The sequence below is a fragment of the Porites lutea genome, chromosome 11, assembly GCF_958299795.1.
Source record: "Porites lutea chromosome 11, jaPorLute2.1, whole genome shotgun sequence".
Classification (NCBI taxonomy): Eukaryota; Metazoa; Cnidaria; class Anthozoa; order Scleractinia; family Poritidae; genus Porites; species Porites lutea.
The window spans coordinates 4,372,758-4,394,971 of NC_133211.1; the positions used below are offsets into that span (position 1 = coordinate 4,372,758).

General features: G+C 38.1%; 1 protein-coding gene across 1 annotated transcript; it reads right to left on the bottom strand.

Moving 5' to 3' along the window:
• On the bottom strand, positions 1 to 21,858 carry LOC140952847 (uncharacterized). The gene is made up of 4 exons (XM_073402300.1): positions 21,734 to 21,858; positions 2,730 to 2,847; positions 1,040 to 1,168; positions 1 to 672 (listed from the first exon to the last, which is right to left on the bottom strand). Exons 2-4 carry the CDS (start codon positions 2,832 to 2,834, stop codon positions 526 to 528), a joined length of 381 nt encoding a protein of 126 aa, XP_073258401.1. The 5' UTR covers positions 2,835 to 2,847; positions 21,734 to 21,858; the 3' UTR covers positions 1 to 525.
• Positions 21,859 to 22,214: the final 356 nt, after the last annotated feature.

Consider the following 22,214-nt stretch of genomic DNA (forward strand, 5'->3'; position numbering starts at 1 on the left):
ATTAGTTAAATTTATTACGAACCCTTTAGGATAATCTCAATAAATTTACATCGTGTTTAGCTGCGCCATATGAATCAGTACAGGAGAACTTTTTTTCGTACGTATAACCTATGTAACTGGCGACACTTTTCACACGAGAACAAAAATTTGCCAATGGTTTCGTGGCGGTAGTACCCTGGGTGCCAGAGACTTCGCGGGTCCGGTTTTGGCCAAGTCGTTATAGTTACCGGCTTCGCCGCTCGTCACTTCGGCCGAAGATCTGTCGGACTGCGGCCAACACCGAAGCATCCAACCGCACGCGAGAATACCCAGGGTACGGCGGTAGAAACGAAGTTGCGAGAGTGGTGGGTGAAACTCAGTCGAAGAAGTGTGTAACGAAAAGGCCTGGGATGAGGACTGAAATGTTTTTAAGTCTCTCTGCGTGCGGTTCGTATTCGAAATTCCATGGCGAAAAATTTGTTCTCATGCAGACAGTACCGAAAGCTAGACAGTTAGGGTAAAGAATAGGAGGAGATCAACGACTTGTTAAAGACGGTGCCTCCATACGGTCATCTTGTCAGTTCTTGGTGGCTGAACACATTCATTATCCTCACACACCAGTCCGTTGCCTTCATTGCACAGGCACTCGTCATTCGACTGACAACGCTTCTTAAACAGTCCGATAGAGTAGCACTGTAAGAAAGGAAAAGTATTGCAAAGCATAAGTTACAAGTTGGAAATTAAGAGAAGGTTAATGAACTTAATCTCAACTTCGTCCTAGGGTCTTCTAAGCGTTCGCAATTGTGGGTGCTAAAAATCCTGGACAAAGCTGACGAAGTAATCAAAAATTGCTGCCTCCTCCTCAAGCGCTTCGTTTTCGCACAATGGCAAGCGCGAGTGACGGGTGATGAAGCGCAAGGGACGTCTGGGTACGAGGCAGCAAAAACTGCGTATTATGTGTTGGATTGTCTTAGATTGCATGAGCCAAACACAACGAAGATTTGAGAGTTTCTCACGGCTATATTGTTTATGTTGGGCATGAATTGAGACTTATTCTTACCGGTTTATTCCTGGTTGTAATGTCAATAATGCTTGAATAGTTACATCGCTTTAGAAAATTGCAGATAACAGTTTCTCCACATGACTGACATTCACTATCGCGTAAGCACTTTGTCTCACCTAAACTGCACTAAAAACAAACACAAATTCCACACTCTTAATTAGATGCCTTAAACAGTAGATAGCTAGGATGGATTACAGCTAAGGATGATTTAGATTGTCCACAACCCTCTAATTTCTCGAACCTCTACCTGCAGTTGATCTGCACAGCTGCAGAAAAGGGCCCGCCGGGAGTTTCCCTTTCGTAAACCGTCACTGCCATTGAGAGTGTTCTATTAAAGGAAAAAAAAACATCGCAACCCAGGGTCGTACTCGGACCCCAAAACCTCTCCCTTACCACTACACTACCACACCGGCCGGCCAAAATTCCGAAAATACTAAGTACATAAACTCGCACACAATGTCATCTTTAAACGACACATCAATAACAGCTGACCCTAACCCTTCCCAGAACTCTTAACGAAAAAATTAACTTGGGCTTCAACGTCGTTCATTCCTAGGGCTATTCAAAATCGTGTTATGTGCCTTATTGTAACTTGATCCAGCTTAATCCAGGGAATATAAAAGGGCCATTTATACGAGGAAATATAAGACGTGTCTTACATAAGACACGAACTTTCCGTATAAACGGCACATTTTGTCTAAAATAAGACGCGACTTAGCTAAGACGCGTCTCATTTTAGAACAGCCCTTAACACCTGTTCTTAGATAAGACGCATCTTAGCTAAGACGAGAAAAACTTCGTATAAATGACCTTTGCGTCTTACATAAGACGCGAACGCATAGTACGCATGCGTTAATTTTTGGCGTGAAAATTATCGCTTGCCCCCCGGTGGATCGGCAGGCCACTGGCGGGGAAGAATTGTTTACAAATTACAACGCGTTTTCGTTTCCTTGTCTATTCCGCTTTATTTTTTCTTCGCTCAAATGCAATGAGCGCGCCGTTAAAGGTAAAAAAAGAACACTTAGTCCATCGCGGAGGAAAAATATTTTTTGCTATTATGTAAGGAGAAGGCGATAACAGACCTCCTGGACAAATGCGTGACGTCTGCTGGTGAAAGTAGACCCTTTTAACTCCACCTTTTTTAAACTATCACAATTTATATTTACTAATCAAACTGCTATCTTCGTATTATAAACTTACACTTTAAAAGTAATTTCAAGTACCTTGAACACTTGCATAAGACATGCTCGTATAAATGGTCCAGTTCGCGTCTTATGTAAGAGGCGTCTTATTTTTCCTCGTATAAATGGCCCTATTATATCACATTAATCTCGTTCCCAGGGTCCTCTCCTACTCGCTCAATCGACACGTGACCAGACCAGGCCAGGTGCTCTCTCTACGAGAGGACCCCTGGAAACGAGGTTAATATTACATCTATCATGACTAAAGGCCTGGTTACCAATGGTGGTATCGAGCCTTAAAAATGCCAACGACCGTTCACGAAAGGGACTAGGCACAGCCCTGCAGAAAGAAAGCAAACTGCTCGCGAGCACAATACAACAGTTTTCGTAGCAACACAATAACGAGATAACGTTTGTTTTCTCTATTACGCATAGGTAGACCAACTATAGCAAAATAAAATTGCATCTGCATAGTAAACAAGGTTAACTAGGCTTTGTACTCTTACACTACGTTTAATTGTATCTTGAAAGAAATCCCGCTCTCGATCCAAAAACCTTGCTTCTGTGATAACTACAAAAAGCGTCAGTACGATAACGATTTTGGCCATCATGTTGAAATTTAACCTAAAAGGAAGAAAAGGAAACCAATCAGCAAAGTTGCTGAGTACTAGAGATAAGACATAGGAACTTGAACCGGCATACTTTCAAATAAGATTCTTGCAAGGTTATATAGCAAAACACAAAGTAATATGCAACTGCCTCGCTAAATTAAATATCAGTCAGTCTAATACCCGTTAAGGGCACCTTGAGACACACTGGATGGGGGCCCAGGACTCTCCCGTAGAACCGCCCGTGATTATTTTCCGTTTATTATATAGACACGAGTGTTTTACTGGAAAATGTACCACTCGTAAAATTCATAAACACTACATCCGGGACCTGAGTGGTTTATTTTCCATAATCTCACACGTGAGTTTATCGATGACGTAATTTTGGTCATTTCCCTCTATTATTTTATCGATGTCATTTTGTCTATACAATAAAAAGAACATTACACGGCGGCTTGAAGATATAAATTTTATTTTCTCGTCGCAAAAACAATATTTTACGAACGAGCGCAGCGAGTGAGTAAAATATTGTTTTGCTACTCGAAAATAAAATTCATATCTTCGCGCCACCGTGTAATATCCTCTATTTCCCTTTTTTACAATGTAGTTTGAATATTTTTTCATTTTGATCCAAGAAGTCTAGAAGTTTACTATCGCTGTTATCACCGTTGGTCAGTTTCAATCTTCAGTCGTTTCCAATCCGTCTTCAATGAAGAAACAACAACAACAACAACAACAAATGCCTTGGGTCTAAGGCGATTTTACAAATTCATCTTTCAATTCTCATTAACTCTTTAAAATATTTTTCAGTTTTTCTGTTAAACTGTAAAATTCGCCATGCATCTTCAACTTGGAAGGAACTAATTCGAAAATCACTATGTTTGCCCATTTTCAGGAATATCACGGAAGTCGTGAAAAAATTTAGAGTTTATATGGTTTTGGGGGAGGCTGTCACACAATTGCAGACGTTTGTACGGGATCTTTAACCATGTTTCAAGAATCATAACTTGATTTCTGTTCAACTTTAGAGCACCAAACTTGGTCAAAAACCAATCTCAACATGACTTTTTATATGGTGGTGTCAGTTTATCGATAAGCCCTCGATAAGCTTAAATTTGAAACTCGCCCCAGTTCCCTACGCAACTCCGAAATGGCCAATCTCGTGTTTGCGTGAGTGCACTAGCTCTGTTATCATTTCCTGGCAGATTTTAGCTTAGCAGCGCCTATATTTCTTTACGCAAACAGTGATAGTCGATATGTATATATAAAGCTCAGTCTGGTTGTCTGATGCTATTCTATTGCTTTTAACTGGTGATCGACACGAAGGATGATAATGAATCCTTACCGTCAAAGTGAACTAGTAAAGTGTGTTGCTTCAATCAGCTTAAAAGGTTCTGAAAGCTCTCTGGCAAAGTTTATTATAAAGAAATAATCGGTCAGCACATTTTAAATTAATATAGCACTCATTTCGTGCCTGAAACTCCTGCCGATTGAACTAATCCTAAAGGAAGAGATTCTTTCACTTTTCTAGAAGAACCATGTTGTCCTTGCGTGATGACCCCTGCTTTGTCTCAAAAAATAAATTCTCTGCATTGTTAGTGGAACAATAGAAAGAAGATCCGAGAATCAGGTTTTTCTACATATTGATATTAAAGGGGGATCAGCTTATGGCAAGTTGGGTTTCCAGGGATAATTTAAAGATGGTCTAGTATACTGAACTACCCAAATGGTTCCCTGACGTTCTATAAGTCGTTCACTTATTCAAACATTAGTAGTCTATAGAGTGTGTTTAGACTGTAGTTTAACATGTTGTCATGTATCTGTCAGAACGTTAACTTAACAACTGATCTACTAAAAGTAGTCTTAAACTTAATGGCAAAAAGTGACTGTAAGAGTTTATCCGGAGAGTTCGCATTGACAAATCTGTTTTAGTTTGCCAAAATATTACCATAAAAATAAACATTCTATAGCTAAAAATAAGCATAATTGCCTGCGCAGTTTGAACTGTAATTTAAATTGACTTGCCGCTGCTTAGGTGGACTGTTATTACCTTCATTTTACTTTACCCTTCTTAAGTGCTTTTGATTTGGCTAAGTTTTTTTGAATGAAGACAAGCGGAACTTTCGTCGACAATTCAAGATTCTGACATGCTTTATCAACTTTAAACCATTTTTCAAATTCATCCTCAGCTCGCTTTCAAGAATTATTCTGAAAGGTTTATCTTATCCAGAGTTTTCCCGCCCTCGTCTTTAAATAAATTTTAACAGATTGTTATCATGTGGCAACTAATGGATACCTATCTGTACCTTATATCGCAAGTAATCCCATCATTTATAATGATCCTAAGGCATACGCCCTGCTTATCGTAAACTAAAAGCACTCTAAAGTCATTGACTTTTAAAATCGTGTCAAGCGCCAGCTGATTAATTGGTGAGCAGTAACCCTTTTCCATTTGAAAAACAAACTCAGGAACAAAAAAAGAGATGGCTTATTTGAACACTTAAAGCAGCCGCGCAGCTGTTCGGTATGTTAATAATCTCTGCATACGACGAAATTACTTTCGCCGCGTTTTATAATTATAGCATCTCATGCAAGCGTTACTTACTTCTTCTTGCTGACTAGTTCTTGTTTCATGTGCTCAATTCATTAGCAAACAAACAAGTCGGAACCGATTTAAATTCCACCCAAAGAACACGCCACAAAAAAATCAAAGAAATCTATTCACCATGACAGGAAATGAAAAATTCGAAGTTTCTAAGGCAAGCAACTTACGGCGCCGTAAGGCTCTTTCTAATTAAAAAAAAACTGTTGTTTGTTATAAACTAATGAGAGTTATCGTGTACCTACACCTAGTTCAAAAAAATAAAATAAAATAAAAAGCAAAGATTAGATATTACTGCGCGTCACTGAAAAGCTGTTATGGCTCTTTCGGCCGGTGCTTATTTGTCTTTTCTGGTTCCATTTCACAAACAACTGTTTAATAATGTCAGCGCTTGTTCGAGGAAGACGCCTTAAAAAGATAAATTCCCTAACCATCTGTAAATTGTACATTGCCCGTATTAAAGCCGGCAATTACAACGGTTTGTTGTTTTAGCTTCAGTTAAAACTATAAGATATAGGTGCATTTGGTAGAACTGCGCTAGTATAATACCTAAAGACCAAATTAATTTACTTGATGCTTTTAAAGGCCCTTTTCTTCAGGGTTTTTCTTTTTTTTCAAAATTAAAACAGAAATATATTTCCTGGGTAGAGAAAGTGGCCAGCGTAACGGCAGACTCAACTCGATAGCGCTGGGACCAATGTTGTGTCAATCTTAATAGCTTTGAATGGTTTCTAGCCATTAAATAGTTTGCTTGCCGGGATTTTAAATGGCTTCATGGGTCTTGATATTTGACGATTTATGTCAAAGGCTGGGCGCTATGTTTTTTTCTCTGCGACGACAGACCTATTTTATGGAGAAAAACGTCAATATCGGGATAATTCGTTCAAGTGATAATTTATTGCTAAGTTGAATCACCTTTGAACGTCAATAGTTTATTGATATAATTTCTTTTTTTATCTTCCGCTTTGAAACATGTCGGTTTTGTAAGTTAATGTGCGGCAAAAAGAGTTAAACATTGCGTCGTCACGGCCTCCAAGGGTACCAAAACTCAAAACTAGCCTATTTTTTTTTTTGGAAGATACTGACATGCAGAAAAACAAATTGTACCATGTGAAAGTACTGCTGAAGAGGTTTCATTTAAATGGTAACACCAGAGGATTTTATCCACATAAAATGCCGTAAATGTGAGAACCAAACACTTACTAAATAGACCGTCAGCTGTATCATGTCAAAGTACCGCTGAAGAGGTTTCATTTAAAATGGTAACACTATAAGATTTTCCTCAAAGAATCAAAAGTTAAAACCACATTCACGTCTTCACTATCGAGTCTAGGAGTAAAAAAGCTAGATTATCAGAACCTACCTCAGCTTGTCAAGGCTTAGAGTTTTGTTCTTTCTCTCTGTGAATGAAGCTTTGTTTAGAGTGCAGCCGACTTTAAAAACACTATTTCGCGATGTTTATGTTTAGATAAAGATAAAGCAGCCCACTGCATGACCATATAACGACATGTTTTTACAATTACTTTCCGTCAACAACGTATTTATTTCATCTATAGTTTTACGCAAGAGCTCATAAAAGGCAAATTGATTCAAAGGAAATAACTTTGTTATCGAGCGATCCGACAATGAATGACTCCAAAGTAGGGCTAATATCATTATTATATTATAGGATTTGGTACTTTTTTTTACAATGTTGTAAAGAATTTGAAAAATCATCCTTCCTAACATAGTTATTTTGTAACGAGGAAATATTTCGCATCTCCTAGTGGTGAGCGAGATTTGGATTAAGATTTGTTTCAGAACAAATTTATCTCGGTTTCAGACTGGTTTTAAACTAAGCATCCTCAAGGAAACAGAAAAGTCTTACATGTTACATGTTTTCTTCCTTTCCAAGAAGTTTCCATGGTGTTTCCTTTCGCTTAAATTGGAAGACTTAAACCTCATTTGTTTTTTATGGACTCAGATCAACTAAGAAGAGTTACCTTTTCCTAATACAGAATAAACACGAACCAACCCCAAATGTTTTTAAAAGACTCAGTCTTCTGGTGAATATAAAGTTGCAAGCAAATGTTTCAAGAGACATGAATGTTGCTAGTTTTAGGACTAAGTGACAAACAAGGGGGTTTGATTTACTTTAATTGAAATTATTATTTAGATGAACCGAACGTCACCGGCGGTAGTGAATAGGTGCCATTGAACCTCGCCGACCCCCAGATTAAGTTCCTAATCTTTTCAAAGTTTAAAACAAAGAAAAGTCACTGAAATCTTCCCTGCTGTACGCAGGGAGCTTCAATAATAAAATAATTTGTCTGAATTTTCTAAGTGTAAGGGGGTAAATTTTCTCAGCCATTTACCAAAGTCAACTACTTTCTTTTATTTAACACTGAAAATCTGCTTTTTTTCTTTTTTGCCAAAACAATTTACGGTATATAAGAAAATTTTAATACAGTACTGTAGACAGCCTTATCTTATATTTTAAACGTAATCTGGGTATTTTACTTCAAGGCAAGATGACGATATGATAAAATGAAAAGCGAATGGGAAAGACACCGTCAATATAGCTCAGCCGTCGATTCAAAGAATCAAAGCTAACAGGGCACATTCTAAGAGGATTATCGAGATAAAGTGGCGATATTTGTTTTAAAGTATTGCAAAATTTATTGTCAGCAAAACGACAGGCTTAAATAGGTTATACCAAGATATTTTATCATCTTTAAAAGTGTTTTTAACTAAATCCTTGTTGTAATATCTATTGTTAGCGAAAAGACTTGAATGTTTTATCCAATCCAATTTGATTATACCCTGCGAGCATCGACTACATTATTTCCATCGCTTTGAAAGGCAGACTTTTTCCATCCGTTGCTCAAGGCGATTATTATTTCCTTGTGGCTAGCTGTGAAATTAAAAAGCGACTTTTGTATTTACTGTTATGGTGCACATTTTAAAAAAACGCCCTTTTCGATATATTCTCAACCAAGCTTTTAAATCGTTTGTCAAGTTTCTTACACTAGAAACTGCAAAATAGAATTAAACAGTCTGTTTCAATAGCAATTACATTCTCCATATTATGGCTAGTATGTGAACTGTTTGGGCTTTAAGAGCAACAGGCGTGATCTCACGGTGCTCTTTATGAACTGTTGGCTTTGTAAATTTTAAAACTGATTGAATGCAAACTCGGTAGACAAAACGAAATCACTTAATATACTTTAATCTTTTCTTTTCAAACAGCAACAAAGTGGTAAGGAATTTAATAAAAATAATAATAGCTAGCGGTTTTGATGATGAATGTTTTTCAGAGTAGCTCTCTAATGAAATATATTTGAATGTTATATGTAATATGAATGAAAATAAAATTCCATGTAGGTATGTGAAATATGTATTACGCTGAGGTCTCCAAAGCAATCAATCCGCCGGATTCGGCCTTAGTTTTCAAGAACTTAAAGTTTCCTCACAAATGTGTTAGCAGTAGTCTCAAGTTGTGCCTAACAAATTTTGAAAACAAAAGGTATTTGTTATGAGGACGTCAATAGGTGGGCTTCGTTCATTAGTTCTCTTGTTGCCATATTTTTAGGTTTTTAACTTCTTTGAGTTCACGGTGGAGGCGGAACATAATGGAAAACAGGAGAATGGAATACAATGGAAAGGTTGACATTCACCGTCATTAAGAAAGGGCGAGAATAAGATTGAGACGCCTCTTTTTTTAACAGTCTGATTGCGTTCTGAATCCAGTGTCGATTTTCAATACATATAGCTCCTAATTCCGAATATCGCCGGAGGAGATTTCGGGGAGAAAAAGGACAACGGAATAGACTCGGTGTAATTGGGCAAATTTCAAGCCAATAATAGTGTGGTGGGATTCAGTACTGCCAGGCACTGCCACTTTGAATTCGCACACTTTCTTTGAAGCAGCCAGATCTGTATCCAATATGAGCTGCTTTAAATCGTCAAGAAATTAAAAGCAATTACTTTTCTCGTGAATTGACGGTTTCTTACGGGATATTTTGTCACCTGTTGTACGTTTTGTTAACGTCAGTTCTAGAAATTAAAAACAGCGGGACAAGTAGTAACCGCTTCTGCCATTTGTATCAGTAGCTGTTTAGCGAGCTCCCCAATCCACATGTAATAATGTCCTCGACACTATTTTATGCTTGAAACATGTTCTGCCTTAAATGTCTTTGCCATTAATTCAAATCTGTTGTTTTCTCAATTTCCCTAGTAGAAATTCCTTTTTGTCTATTTAGAGTAACATTGCATAATTGGCGCTGTTATTTTTGGAATTTTCTGTCTATAAATACTTGTTTTGAATTGCGTTGCTTAAAATATACTAGTGTTTACAAGAGAATGCGAACTGTTATGTAGATGTGGATGTCTGTCAAGCATACAATTTCCTCGGTTTTTGGTAATTTTAAGTAAATCCCTAAAACCTATCTTGGCATTTTAAGCCCCCCGATAAGTAATCATCTAAACTTTGAGATCAGTCATTTGACTAAGAGAAAAACGTCACAGCCATTTTCGCATACCGACGGCTTATTGGTTGAAAAATTTTATCACTTTACACTTTTATTCCCTCATCGGCAATATTCATTGTTGTCAGCATGCGCATTAAAGCTGTTTGAAAACTGTATCGCTGTTAATTCGGCAGTTGTTTGCCATCTCTCTACGCCGGATGGTCTCGGCAAAAATTGGCGACAATTTTTAGCTGTTAAAAGTAGGAACCTTTTTGCGTCTACAGAATGCTATTTGTATCCAGTTTTTTTCTCCTTTATGTATCGTTAAGAAAGGGTTGTTCAGCAATTCTGACACGAACCAAACTGCTCAGCGGTTGTTATCCTGCTCAAGTAAAACGCTCGAATTTTTCCCAATTTGTTCGTTTTCGTCTGAGGCTGTTGAATTTCAGCCTACCATACCGAAAACTACGCGGCAGTTGTTCCCCTCCCGGGGAGGGGGATACTCCCTATAACGGCCCATACGGGGAGGCTCCGCACGAAAGGGGTACCTTTTTCAGGCTTCAGGTATATGAAAGGGTAGGGATTTCACTTGTTGAAGTATATAAAAGGGTAGGAAAATCTGTCATTTGAGTCTGTGAAAGGGTCCAAAAGAGATAACAGATGAATTTTATGTCTTTAAAAAGTCGAGAAAACATTCTATTTCTGTGATTGATTCCTATTTAAAAGGCAGTGCAATTACAGCAGTTAAAAGGGATGTAAAGTTCTAAACAAGGTATGTGAAAGGGGTACCATTTGTCAATAGAAGGTATAGGAATAGGGTACCTTTTTGTGAAAAATGGTATATAAAAGGCTAAGGGGTTGGACCTCGGTGCGGACCCTCCCCGTGTAAACATTTGTTGAGTACCCCCCCCGGAGTTCCCCTACTTACTTTGTTCCATTTTATCCCCTACGTTTAATAACCCGAGCAGATCTCGGTGAAGTAAGCTTTACTTAACAGTGAGATGATCATAGTAATATTTGGAAGCCTTAGGCAAACTACCTCCTTTTTCACTAGTGGGGGAGTTCTTAGTTCCGCAAAACGTTTCTTAGTCTTGTGTTTTTAATTGTTTTCGATTGAGAGATTCCTTTTCGAGAATCTATTGGACTGAGAAATATCAAGTTCTTTCAAATTCTTGGTAACATTTAGCAACAAGTTGTCCACTTTGAAGAAGTGAAACACGCAAAGTACTGCTGAAATTATTCCATTTTTGCAAAGACAATACTCTCTTTTTAATAGTATCACTTGAAACAATGCTAAGAACTTAACAGCTAATAAAAGGCTAGATTAAGATACTCTGCCATGTACAGAGCGAAAACTATAAAGAAAGGATAGATATATAGACGAAAAGTCCCCAGTCTTGATTCGAAATAAAGTTAAACATTCAAAAAACATTTTACTGTGATTCTTTCGCGGTGAATAACTTAAAAAAGCGCGCAGTTCCTTTGAGTCTTTTTGTCTTTTCGTTTCTCTGTTTTGAATATAAAACTCACCTTTAGCACAGCTTACACACTTCAAGTTTATCCTTACTTCTGTCAGCAATGACAGTGCGATTGTTCAGTTGCCGTCTTTACTGAACGACTCTAGTTTTATAGCGTGACCGTCGGAACTGTTTGTCAGTTTACCATCAATTATAATGTAAAGTTGCCATTAGCAAGCCAGGTGTAGGGTCTTAAGTTACCATAATTTTTATAACGCCTCACGAAAATTGTTTATTTTCGGCTTTATTAAAAAAGTGGACTATTAAAAATTTAAACGAGAGACTAACAGAATCACGTTTCTGAAAAATCGGTGGCTTTATCTCACAGTATTCCCAAATAAGGCTTTTTCAAAGCCGTTCTAGAATAAACTTGACCAAGATTTAACCCACGCCTTTATGCCAGGCCTTTATGCTGAAGGTTCACGGAAAAAATTTCCTTCCCGCAAATCTGCTTAGTGTCAATGCCCATTGAAAGAAAATCCCCTTTAAGTACACCTTCGTTTTCATTTATTGGAATAAACCATTAATTGACAAGGTAGATTTCAAATAATAGCCTGTACGTAATCGCCGATTTTGGAAGTGTGATGTTCTAGTTCACATTAAATCGTTTTAAACGTCATTAATAGGAGAGAGCTAACAGAGCCACATGTACATTGTACGAAAACAAATCTTATTTTCGACAAATTATTTTAAACGGCTGCGTAATTCTTGAAAGCTATCGATTGATGAGTCCCAGATGAAATTTCAGCTCAATTTCGAATGGATTTGAACAATCTCGAACCGCGCCACGGAAGTTAAGACTGAGCGATTAACCCGGCCCGATTTAAGAACTTGAACTCGATGACGCTATAATAGTCCCCGAAGGCGCTTACTTACAAAACTTAGTTGTTCAGGTTGTTCTATCTTTTAAAGATACAAACGACTCTACAAATTGACAAGATGTGATAGGAACTACAAGACCTGGTCAGGTCCAAATCACCTTTCATTGCTTCTCGCGTTTTACAAAGGAAACCATGCACCAGTACCCTGGTCCGAGAGGTTTTTCCTTGAGAGAGGTTTTCGCGAAGAAAAATTTCAAGAGAATCCTCTGGGACCAACGCAATGAACCAGATGAAACTTCTCGAAAAAGAACAAGAAACGCCTGCGGGCGAATTTGTTCAGAATAAACTGGAAAGAACATTTAACCCTTTCACTGCCAAATTTAGCCGAAAGCAAATTTCAACCCAATTGAAAAGCATAGCACAGAGAATAGGCAGAGAGCTTTCATTTGAATGGTAACACCACTCGTCCATGGACTCAAAAGTTAGAGTCACCTTACAAAACTACATCAAGCACTCTGACAGTGAAAGGGTTAATATGATATACCTGACTCATGTTTTAGGAATCAGTAACTTAGTAGCCGCCTTGTTCTAAACCATAAAGTGTGTTATACGAAAAAAAATGAAGAGTTACGCTGCCGCCTGTTACTCTGCCGCAACAAAATGTATTTACATAACTGTGTTTCCAAAAGTTTTAAAAAAACATAGAAAGCATGCCTCTCGATAAATTTATTTTAAATAAATCGATATCGTGGGAAACGAGATTAGTTGTTGTCTACATATTTACTTTAAAACGCCCTCTGAAAGCACTTAAGGAGTTTCGGGTGACTTTTTTCCTTTTTGTTTTTGTTAGTTTCGGTAGAAAGAAATTTTTGATCATGATAATTTTTGCTAGGCTATGACAGCTTGTGCTTTAAGTAAAAAGCAATCAATTTCATTCAGCGTTAAACAACGATATTTTTTTTATTCGGGGGTCGGAAGTTAGATACATGAACTGTAGAAGTATAACGCTGGCATTAAAATATTTTTAAGTTAAATAAAAAAGTCATTTGCATGCATAGAGATTAATTTAGTTCGCTATTAAAGGACTTTTGCCGAAAACATTGCAGCCTCTCTCGGAAATCCGTAATTTACGGCTCCGAGAAAAACACCGTCAGATCGCAAGACTTTTTTTACACATACAGCACTAAAACACCTTGGACCTTGAAGAAGATGAAGGAGTTGATTATAATTCTTAGTGTACTCTTTTAATTCAAAGCTGATGTTCAAACTGAAAACGAATTGCACCTGACGCCATGTAGACAGCTTAGGCCAAACTAACCTGTCTTTCTTCCTAGGGTGACTTAATTATTAAAGAAAAAGGTCATTTAAGGATGGCTTTTGAAAACCTCCTACAGTAACTGTTCTGAATTACTCACTCAATGGTCGAATCGATGCACCGAAAGCGCATTTCGTTCTTTAAAATTGTCACGCGTCAAACGTGTCTTCGCATCAATTGAATTCCAAAATAGTCCAGTTTTGTTCTTTATGACGATTTTAATGTTTAGACATCGAAACACTGTCGTCTGTTGCTACCGATGGCAAGAATGGACATGATCCAAACATGAAAAAAAATGTTCCAACTTTTTCAAATCTTAATGCTATGCCCGCAAAAATCGCCAGAACAATTATTTTGTTAGTGCTCCCTGATGAAATTTGGGATCAATTTAGGTTTGTGAGAAACTGCCCACCTGAGTGAAAAGCAGGTGAAAAGTGAAAAGTGAAAAGTAAATGTTAATGTAAGCTTAGGGGTGGGGGGGAATTTGTTTGATATCTCCTTCATAACTTAGTAATGACTTCGGCACAGATCTGAGAATTGACCTAAAATGGCAATTTCATCGTGACGCGGACAGCCTCTTTAAACACGCTCTTACTTGACTGTATTTTATGCGCGAAATAAGTTCTTCTCCACCCACCACGCTCTTTAATCAATACTCTATTGTTTCTAGTACAACAATCCTCACTTTGCCTATACTTTTCTCTAGTACGTTCACAAACGCAGCCATTCTCGGCCTAAGATACCCTGAATCTCATCCGCTTACTTCGAGTCGTTATTACTCCCTCAGTAACTCAGAGGAGAAAACGAATCGAAGCAATCGGATGAAATTCAGGCTAGGCCTTAGAGACTAGCTTCTCTTTGATCACGTGGTCTTTGAAACTTTTGTCTTTACAAATAGACCGAGTGTCGGCTCCTGAATGGACTTAGATTACCGATTCTTATTCACGCCTTTTGCGCATGTTTGTCAGGTGAATAGGTGAACGTATTGTTTATATTTGCGCATAATGTAAATATCATTGGCTTCCCCTAGAGATAGGACCCCGGGCCAACCAGGGGGGATTGTAGAATGGGCGGAGAATCAATTTCCCCCAGTGGTGGGGGAATTTAACAAGTCTAGACAAAGTCCCCTTGTTCGAGTGTTTTTCAATGAAAAATCCCGATATCTTCCTCCACTCCTTTCCTTTGAAGTCAAAACAATGTCACCTATTCTTCTCTCCCAAAGGGCAGAGAAACCAATCCAAATCGCCTTGTTTTCCCAACATATTTCCCTGGTTAGCTGTGGCTCCTACCCCACGGTGAAGTGAATAAATACATTTTCTGGGGTAAAAGTGATAGCCCTCAGTACAGTTGAGTTAGAAATCGATGTGGTTTTTCACTTCTTCAAAAAAAGTGATTTCGTTAGGCGTGTTTATGAGCTTTTTGATTGGATTTTTTTCCTTGAAACTTCAACAATTAGCCCTTTGTAAGGAAATACCCGACATTTTTGCCTATAGAATCCGGAATCCGGGAATCTTATCGGTTGGAATCCGGAATAAAGCGCAATGAACATAGAATCCCACTAACGACTGCAATCCGGAATCCAAGTTCCACTGACAAAGAATCCGGGATCCCTTTACGTTTCTGGGAAACTGCCCACTTACCCCTCCTTTAAGCCAACATTTTGCCCTAAGTAAGAACTAAGTATTAATATTGGTTTAGGGGAGGGGTAGGTGGGCAGTTTCACAGAAACGGAAAATAATCCAGAATCCGGAATCCATGGCGTGGAATCCAGAATCCAAGAATGTTTTGGATTGACTTACTTAAATAATGAATGCAAGATGTAGGATTTTATCCAAGGAATCAAATAATCGTCGTAACTGATAAAAACAATCGAACGAAACTGCTGTTAAGTGGCAAAATTCTGTGCTGATAGTTGAAAAAACCTCTGTCGTGAGTACAAGGAAAAATCTTGTAGAACGAGACAGTTCGCCCATGTATTAAAGGTAATCCAAGACAGTGTCCAATCTTTAACGGGATTCTGGATTTCTTGATCTGAAGTCCGGATTCCAAAGCCCGCTTTCCGGATTCTACAAGCAAGAACTTTTAGGATTCCAGAATCCGGATTACCGTACATGGGTCGAATTAGGACAGAGAGTGTAGAGAACATCGGTTTCATCTTAGAGCTTTAAAAACGTTACATGGCCACACTCTAAAGATTTGTTCCACAGACTCAAGTTAAGGGCCATTCGCATGATGCAATGTTGTTCTAGGATAGCTTACCTTGATTTTATGAAATAAAAAATTGGCTAGCACGACTGAAACTTTTACAAAACGAGAAAAGCTGTTCAATTAGCCTCGAAGGCTATAGTAGTACAGATCAGTAACTGATTTCGGCTCCTTTCAATGTCATTGCTAAATGAAGGTAAAAACTTATGAGAATTTGGAAAACTTCACACGTACTGTGCTGATAATTGAAATTGCAAACTTTTGCAAAACAAGTAGCCGTTCAGAGGTATTTTTTGCATTTAACGGTGTCGAGGCGACAAAAACTTGAATGCGTTTTTTATGTTTATTAATCACTATTTTGTGGGCAGAGAAAACCACAGTCAGAAAAAAGTTTCAACGTAAAGAAGAACAATTCCCCAAAGAAGTTAAACCATTCGAATGTACAAGTTAAGGGATAATATACCTTCCCATGGTTGATCGGCGATTAAAAAGTCACGAATTAATGCGAAAGAAATTATGTTAAAGATAAAGAGCATACCAACAAGTTGTAACGTTCCTGACGCTTGAATGAGAAACAAAGGTGATATCTTTTACTGTGGTTTCTTTAAGTGTCTTTCAAATGCGAACAGACTGCCTTATCATCCGACCGCCTTTTCCCTACTAACGTAAACCGGTGATTTGATTTATAACGGCAGCAGCAGTCCCACGCAATGACGTAGACCGTGCCGAGTTTTCCGGGCCGTCCATCGAGTTTTGGGCACTTAGTAAGACTATTTTCAGCGAACGCCTTACGGTTTGTTGATAGCCGAGGTCAATACAAAGATGGTTCGTCAAAACAAACTTCTTAAACGATTCTCAGACTCATCAGTCAGTCGCTGACTGGGCGGGACAAATGTCTTTTCTAGATCATTTAGGATCTCCTCGGGCAAGAAAATCCCCAATGAAAAACATTTGTTATTGACTTAGTTTACCGCAATTTTATATAGTCAAAAGGGTTGTGTGGGTTAGAACTTATTAACAATAACAAAGAGCTGAAAAATAACCTATTAATGGGAAAGAAAAGGTTTTAAATTAAACATCCAGTCTGGCTATAACTGTATGTAAAAATGCAAGTCGTTGTCTGCCTCCTATCTATAACATGATAAGAAAGTGGTGAAAATGATGAGATTAAAATGTGAAATAATGCAGTATAACAAGCATGGAAATCAATTAGGAATTTATCCTATATTGTGGAAAACGATTTGTAAAGGTGTCTACGTCAAAACAATTACGTGCTGACGTCATTTACCGTAAATTACGTGGCCAAAGATTTCCTTTTGTCTTCGCGGCCGAGAAAAACTAATTAATTTTGAGCTACGGTGTTTTGAGGGCTGCTAAATCTTTTACTGTACACAAAAATATCGAGATTCCTCCTAATTAAACATTTATCTTGATCTTAGTTTTAATATAAATCTAGAAGCTAGAAGTTAGAATAAGGTACGTACTGTTGTAAACTGAAGCCATTTTGAATGCAAAGACTCCCTTAATATAGCATAAAAACAATGCAGTGGATCGATTGCAGGGATCCAAACGATCTCCGTAATTGCAATCGATTTTCATTGATTACTGATCCGAAGTCAAAAGAAGGAACTGAAGGAAAATATTACCACTATCAAATGTATGCAAATTATATGCCCTATGTGGACAGTAATTCCATGATTTTTTATCCTTTCTCAGTCGACAAGTCATTTGACTGTTATTCCTTGACTAGTCCCTATACGGCGTCTCTAGGCCGACAGGTATGGGCGGCGCGGGATAATGAGGCCTAGGGGCTAGGCAACCTTATTCCGGCCTTGCCTAGTCCCTAGGTCTCATCATAGTTTTTAGAGGAGACTGGTTATGAAAAGCGGCAAACATCAATGATAAAAACAACAGTGCTGCAGTTTATGTTGGAAGCACCCTGAAAGTGCACAATCCTTTGTTTTCTGTTCGCAAATTGTTACGGAATAAATTAATGCAACGTTTTTATTGGTCAATACAATCAAAATGAAAGGAATTCTTTTGAACGTTGTGCACTTTCAGGTCCACAAAAACATATAACAAAGGAGTTTGACGGGTTTCATAACCATTCCACTCAATTAACTATGGTCTCATTTGGCACGGCTGATGCGTTCCGGGTCACGTGGTTCGAGAAAGTTTCTTGCCGTTCGTCTCGGATACGTCACCGAAATGTGTTGACCGAGAAGGCCTGGAAGTAGCCTGTGCCAGGCTCTCAGATAGTATAGTGGGAACATATTAAAACGAGCAAAGCGAAAACAGGACGTGCACGACTTGGGAAAGGGGGCGGTGGCCGCCCCGTCTCTCCCCAGCCCCCGCGCGTTTTTCGCATTTCTTTTTACTGAACGACTTTCCACCACTATCTCGGAGCCTGGAACAGGCTAGCCTGGGAGCCGTACAGAGACTAGACAAATTCCGGCCCAGAGTTTGTACACTGTACTGTCACATTTATTGGGAAAAAAAAATAGCGATCTACTACTGACGTCCTTGTGAATTTCTGTCCGTCGTATACTAACTTATCTATCCATTTAAAGAAGAGTTATAAAATACAGCGCAGCAGGGAGAATTTTCATATCTTTTAAAGATTCATTTCAGGCTTACGATAAACTGCTTAGTGATATCTTTTCTTATGTCACCATCCGGTGTCTTACTTGGCGACAGTTATTATTCTAAGCAACCAGCTCTCTTGGGTTTGAGATAGTTACTTACTGAGACTCTACCAGGAGCTCCTAGCTTTGCACGACAAAATAAAACAGTTTGCTAGCCACAACTACTAAAAATATATAATTAATTAAAAATGGGAACACCATTCCCTACAATAATATATAATAAATTTACTTGGCAGGCGGGATGACCGCAGGGCGGGAAACCTAAGTTCCCATTATAAGGCAAAAAACCTAACACAAGATAATAAATATTAATAGTATTCTTCAGTTGAAAACGCCTCATTTCTCAGCTTTGTAAGACCAGGTTCTCAGCTATTGCTAACATTTCGAGGGTAGACCTACCATTTAACTTGTTCATGAAGAGGTTGTGGTACAAATATCATTTTTCATGCCCAACGTTTTTTGATTCAAGGGTGCGAAAATACTATTCAAAGTCATTCACGCACCCAGAGTAGTCTGAAATATCAGCTGTCTCTCCCCCCTAGCCCCCGCCTCCAAGGGGTTAGGGGGAGGAGACGGCTGCCATAGAACCGAGAGTCCCCTGACTTATTGACCAGCGGACTCACTTTCCCATGGCAACTGCTCACAGGCCAACAATCCCGCAGAGGACTCTGGGTATGAGACTGATTTCCAGCAGGAAAAAAAATTCAGACTAACCCTTTTTCCCAGTACCTCAAATCCCGTTTTCCTAGAGCAAAAATAGGCAAATCACAGTTTCCAGTATACCGCTTCAGGGCTCTTATGTTGTTGTTGTAATTTATATTTTATGGTGTTTTTATCGTGTTGTTTAAAGAAAATGATCGCCATATGCATGCCAAGTTCTTTCTGAGAGCGGAAATTACCTCCGCTTATGCTTTGCCTTGGTCATTTATAACCCCTTTAAAAATCAAAACAAAAAAATTCACAAAATTACACAGCGTGATACTTATTAAGATTCCTGCTTATCATTCGTAGTTTATAGTCGGCGTTTCTTTTGGCAGGCTAAGTCGACCAATGTAACAATAGGAAAAAATGTAAAGTCCTCTTGCTAACGCAAAAGCATGGCGCTTTGCCGACATTATTAGTTAAATTTGCCTAAACATCTTCTTTAATCTATCATCTCTATTGTCATTTCTTTTGTTTTTCTCTCGTTACTTATATCTTTTAGCTTCAGCTCTGTGGGGTTAAAGAAAATTTTGTGTGATTTCCCGACCCCCTCGGAAAAAACGTTTCCTGAAAAGTCTGAAAACAATAAATTTGCAAGACATCCGTATCCATTTGTACCGCGGTTTGCCTAAAGAAAAGTCACAATATTAATGGGAATTTATCTCTTTGCTTCGTCGCTAGTTTCATTGTTTTCTAATCTTCGAAAAATATTCCGTCATTCATAATTATGGTCGCTAAACTGTTAAAAGACAGACTGAAGTATTTTCCTAAAAATCAAGCCTTGCGGCCTTTCTTAAACAATAAATTGTGATTCTTTTCTCTTTACCGACGCAACCAATATTTCAGACGGTTTTGGAAATTTGCTGTCCAAAAGACCTCAGATCGGAAAGCTTCAAGCTGGTTTTAAAGTAACCATTGAGCAAAGTTGCCTTGAATCATCCAACTTCCGTTTATTTCAAAAAGGCGCCGTAGTAAACCAAAACAAAGTGAATATAATCTTGGCCTAGTAGTTGCGGGGACTAGTGCTAGAAACGTCAACATTTCAATATTTTTACCGTGATAAAGTGACGATATCAACTCAGACGATAAAAAAACTATGTCTGTTTTTTTCCCTCACCGACGCACTGCAGAGTTCGAAACCAACTACTACTTCTGTAACTGCTTACTCTGTTGAATTCCTTTCGTTGACGAATCTCGCTGACCGCGAGAATTAAGGACTATTTTGTCGGATTTCCTCTTTGGCAAGCACCAGCCGCGATATATAAATTCGTAATTTATTATTATTATAATAATAACCCTTTAACCCTAATAACCCCAAAGATGTGCGCTAAATGATCAAATCAAAATTTCAAAAAACCCGAATTCCAAGTGATAAAAATTTTATCAGTAAGATTACTAAGCAAAAGTGCTGCCAAATAGATTGCGATTTAAATTGTGAGACTCAGTATAGCATTCTAAGGGATAATTAGAGTGAAACCAGTCTGTTTTTCCAATTAATTCCGGAATCTCTCATTCGGTAAAGAGAAAAAACCCTTCCTTCTTTTTTCAAGAGGGAAAACAGCTCTGATACTAGAACTCTTAGACGTCAAATAAAGGAGGAATGTTGCAAAGATTACAGGATTTTACCCTTAAGTTTCTCTTTTACTTTCAGGAAAACTCTACAATATGAAAAAACAAAACATAAATTATCTTCATTTGAAGTGTTTTTGCAAAGTTTCATATCCGGAAATATAGGATTCAGCCGTTTTTGTTATTTTCATTTGACGTCATTTAAATTGCATATGTTAGAATATTAATTTATCTTTTATCCTCAGTAAATTCTTGAATTGGATTAATACTGAAAACACACATTTCGTTCCTGAAGTGGTTGTGAAGACGCCAAATGTGGCTAAGCATTGGCGTCCTTTGTTTTCACGGAAGAAACGGCAGGAAACTGTCAAATTCGAGTGTTGTTAGTATTGGAGTGTTGGGGAAGCCTAGTTATTACTGAATTACACTTTTGAATAATGTAAATGGCTCGCCATAAAACCTTGATAAGGTTACTCAAAATGAATAAAGTGGACGCCCGATTTCAACGCTCTAGAAATAGTAAAACATATGGAAAAAAACCTCCGTATATGTACAACATTTTTTACTCCAGTCAGCCTTTGCGGTCACACCCATGTGACCTATTGTAATGGAGAAACGCTCCCATTCTATTTTCAACTTCCTTTTTTGTCTTCATAATTTATTACAGCGCAGCGTCGCTCTGCGGACAAAAATGATCACCAAGTCTAAATCGAATCAATGGAAATCACTCTCTCAATTTCTCACTCGACGTAAATAATGCTTGTACATAAAACTATAACTTCCCAGTACATGTTGCCAAAACACTTTGTGTTCAGTTTAGCGAGAAATACTAACGAAAAATATCTCAATTGTTCCGGCTTGAATTGTTCGACCATAACCACAGTTGATGCCTTTTCCACGTGAAGTAGGAAAAACTGAATCAAACCTGCCCGTATCTAGGACTATATAAGTCTCGGATTCAAATGGTTTAACAATTGCATTATCATTGTTCTTTTGCTATACTGACACGAAACTTTTTTGGAATTCAAGAATAAAATGTCGAATATAATTGTAAACAATAATCTAAGATTTCCCTTACCATTCGCTAGCTTTCACTTGCTCTGCTTTCCAAAGAAGACTTCGTTCAGTGAATGGGCGACGCGCTGTATTTTTAAAAGGCAGGTTTTCCGACTGAGAACAAAACCGAACCCTTAATAAATTAATGTCAATGTCAATTGTTTTTTTAGTGGCTCATTTGTCAGATGTCAGTGATATTTATAAACATACCTACTGTGAATGAACTTAAATATTTTTGGCACTTTATCAGCATTATCTTCTAGTAAAAGCTCAACTAAGCTTGTCTGCCAACAAATTGATCCCTCCGATGGAGAAATCAAAAACGCTGCATGCAGATGTTTCTTAAAGGTCCGGCATTCTTTATCGATAATGTGAAGTAGAGAAAAGGCAAAAATATTAAAGGGATTAACAAAAAACAAAAACAAAAGGTGAATTGCCTAACAAATAAATCTTAACAACGATTTCCGCAGGGGTCGCCCTGATAATTGCCAACTCAGTAACAG

Coding starts and splice junctions, on each gene's coding strand:
- LOC140952847 (XM_073402300.1), bottom strand. CDS start 2,834: ATGATGGCCAAAATCGTTATCGTACTGACGCTTTTTGTAGTTATCACA. Junction 1,169..2,729: donor AAGATACAATTAAACGTAGT/GTAAGAGTACAA, acceptor GTTTGTTTTTAG/TGCAGTTTAGGTGAGACAAA. Junction 673..1,039: donor TTACAACCAGGAATAAACCG/GTAAGAATAAGT, acceptor CCTTTCTTACAG/TGCTACTCTATCGGACTGTT.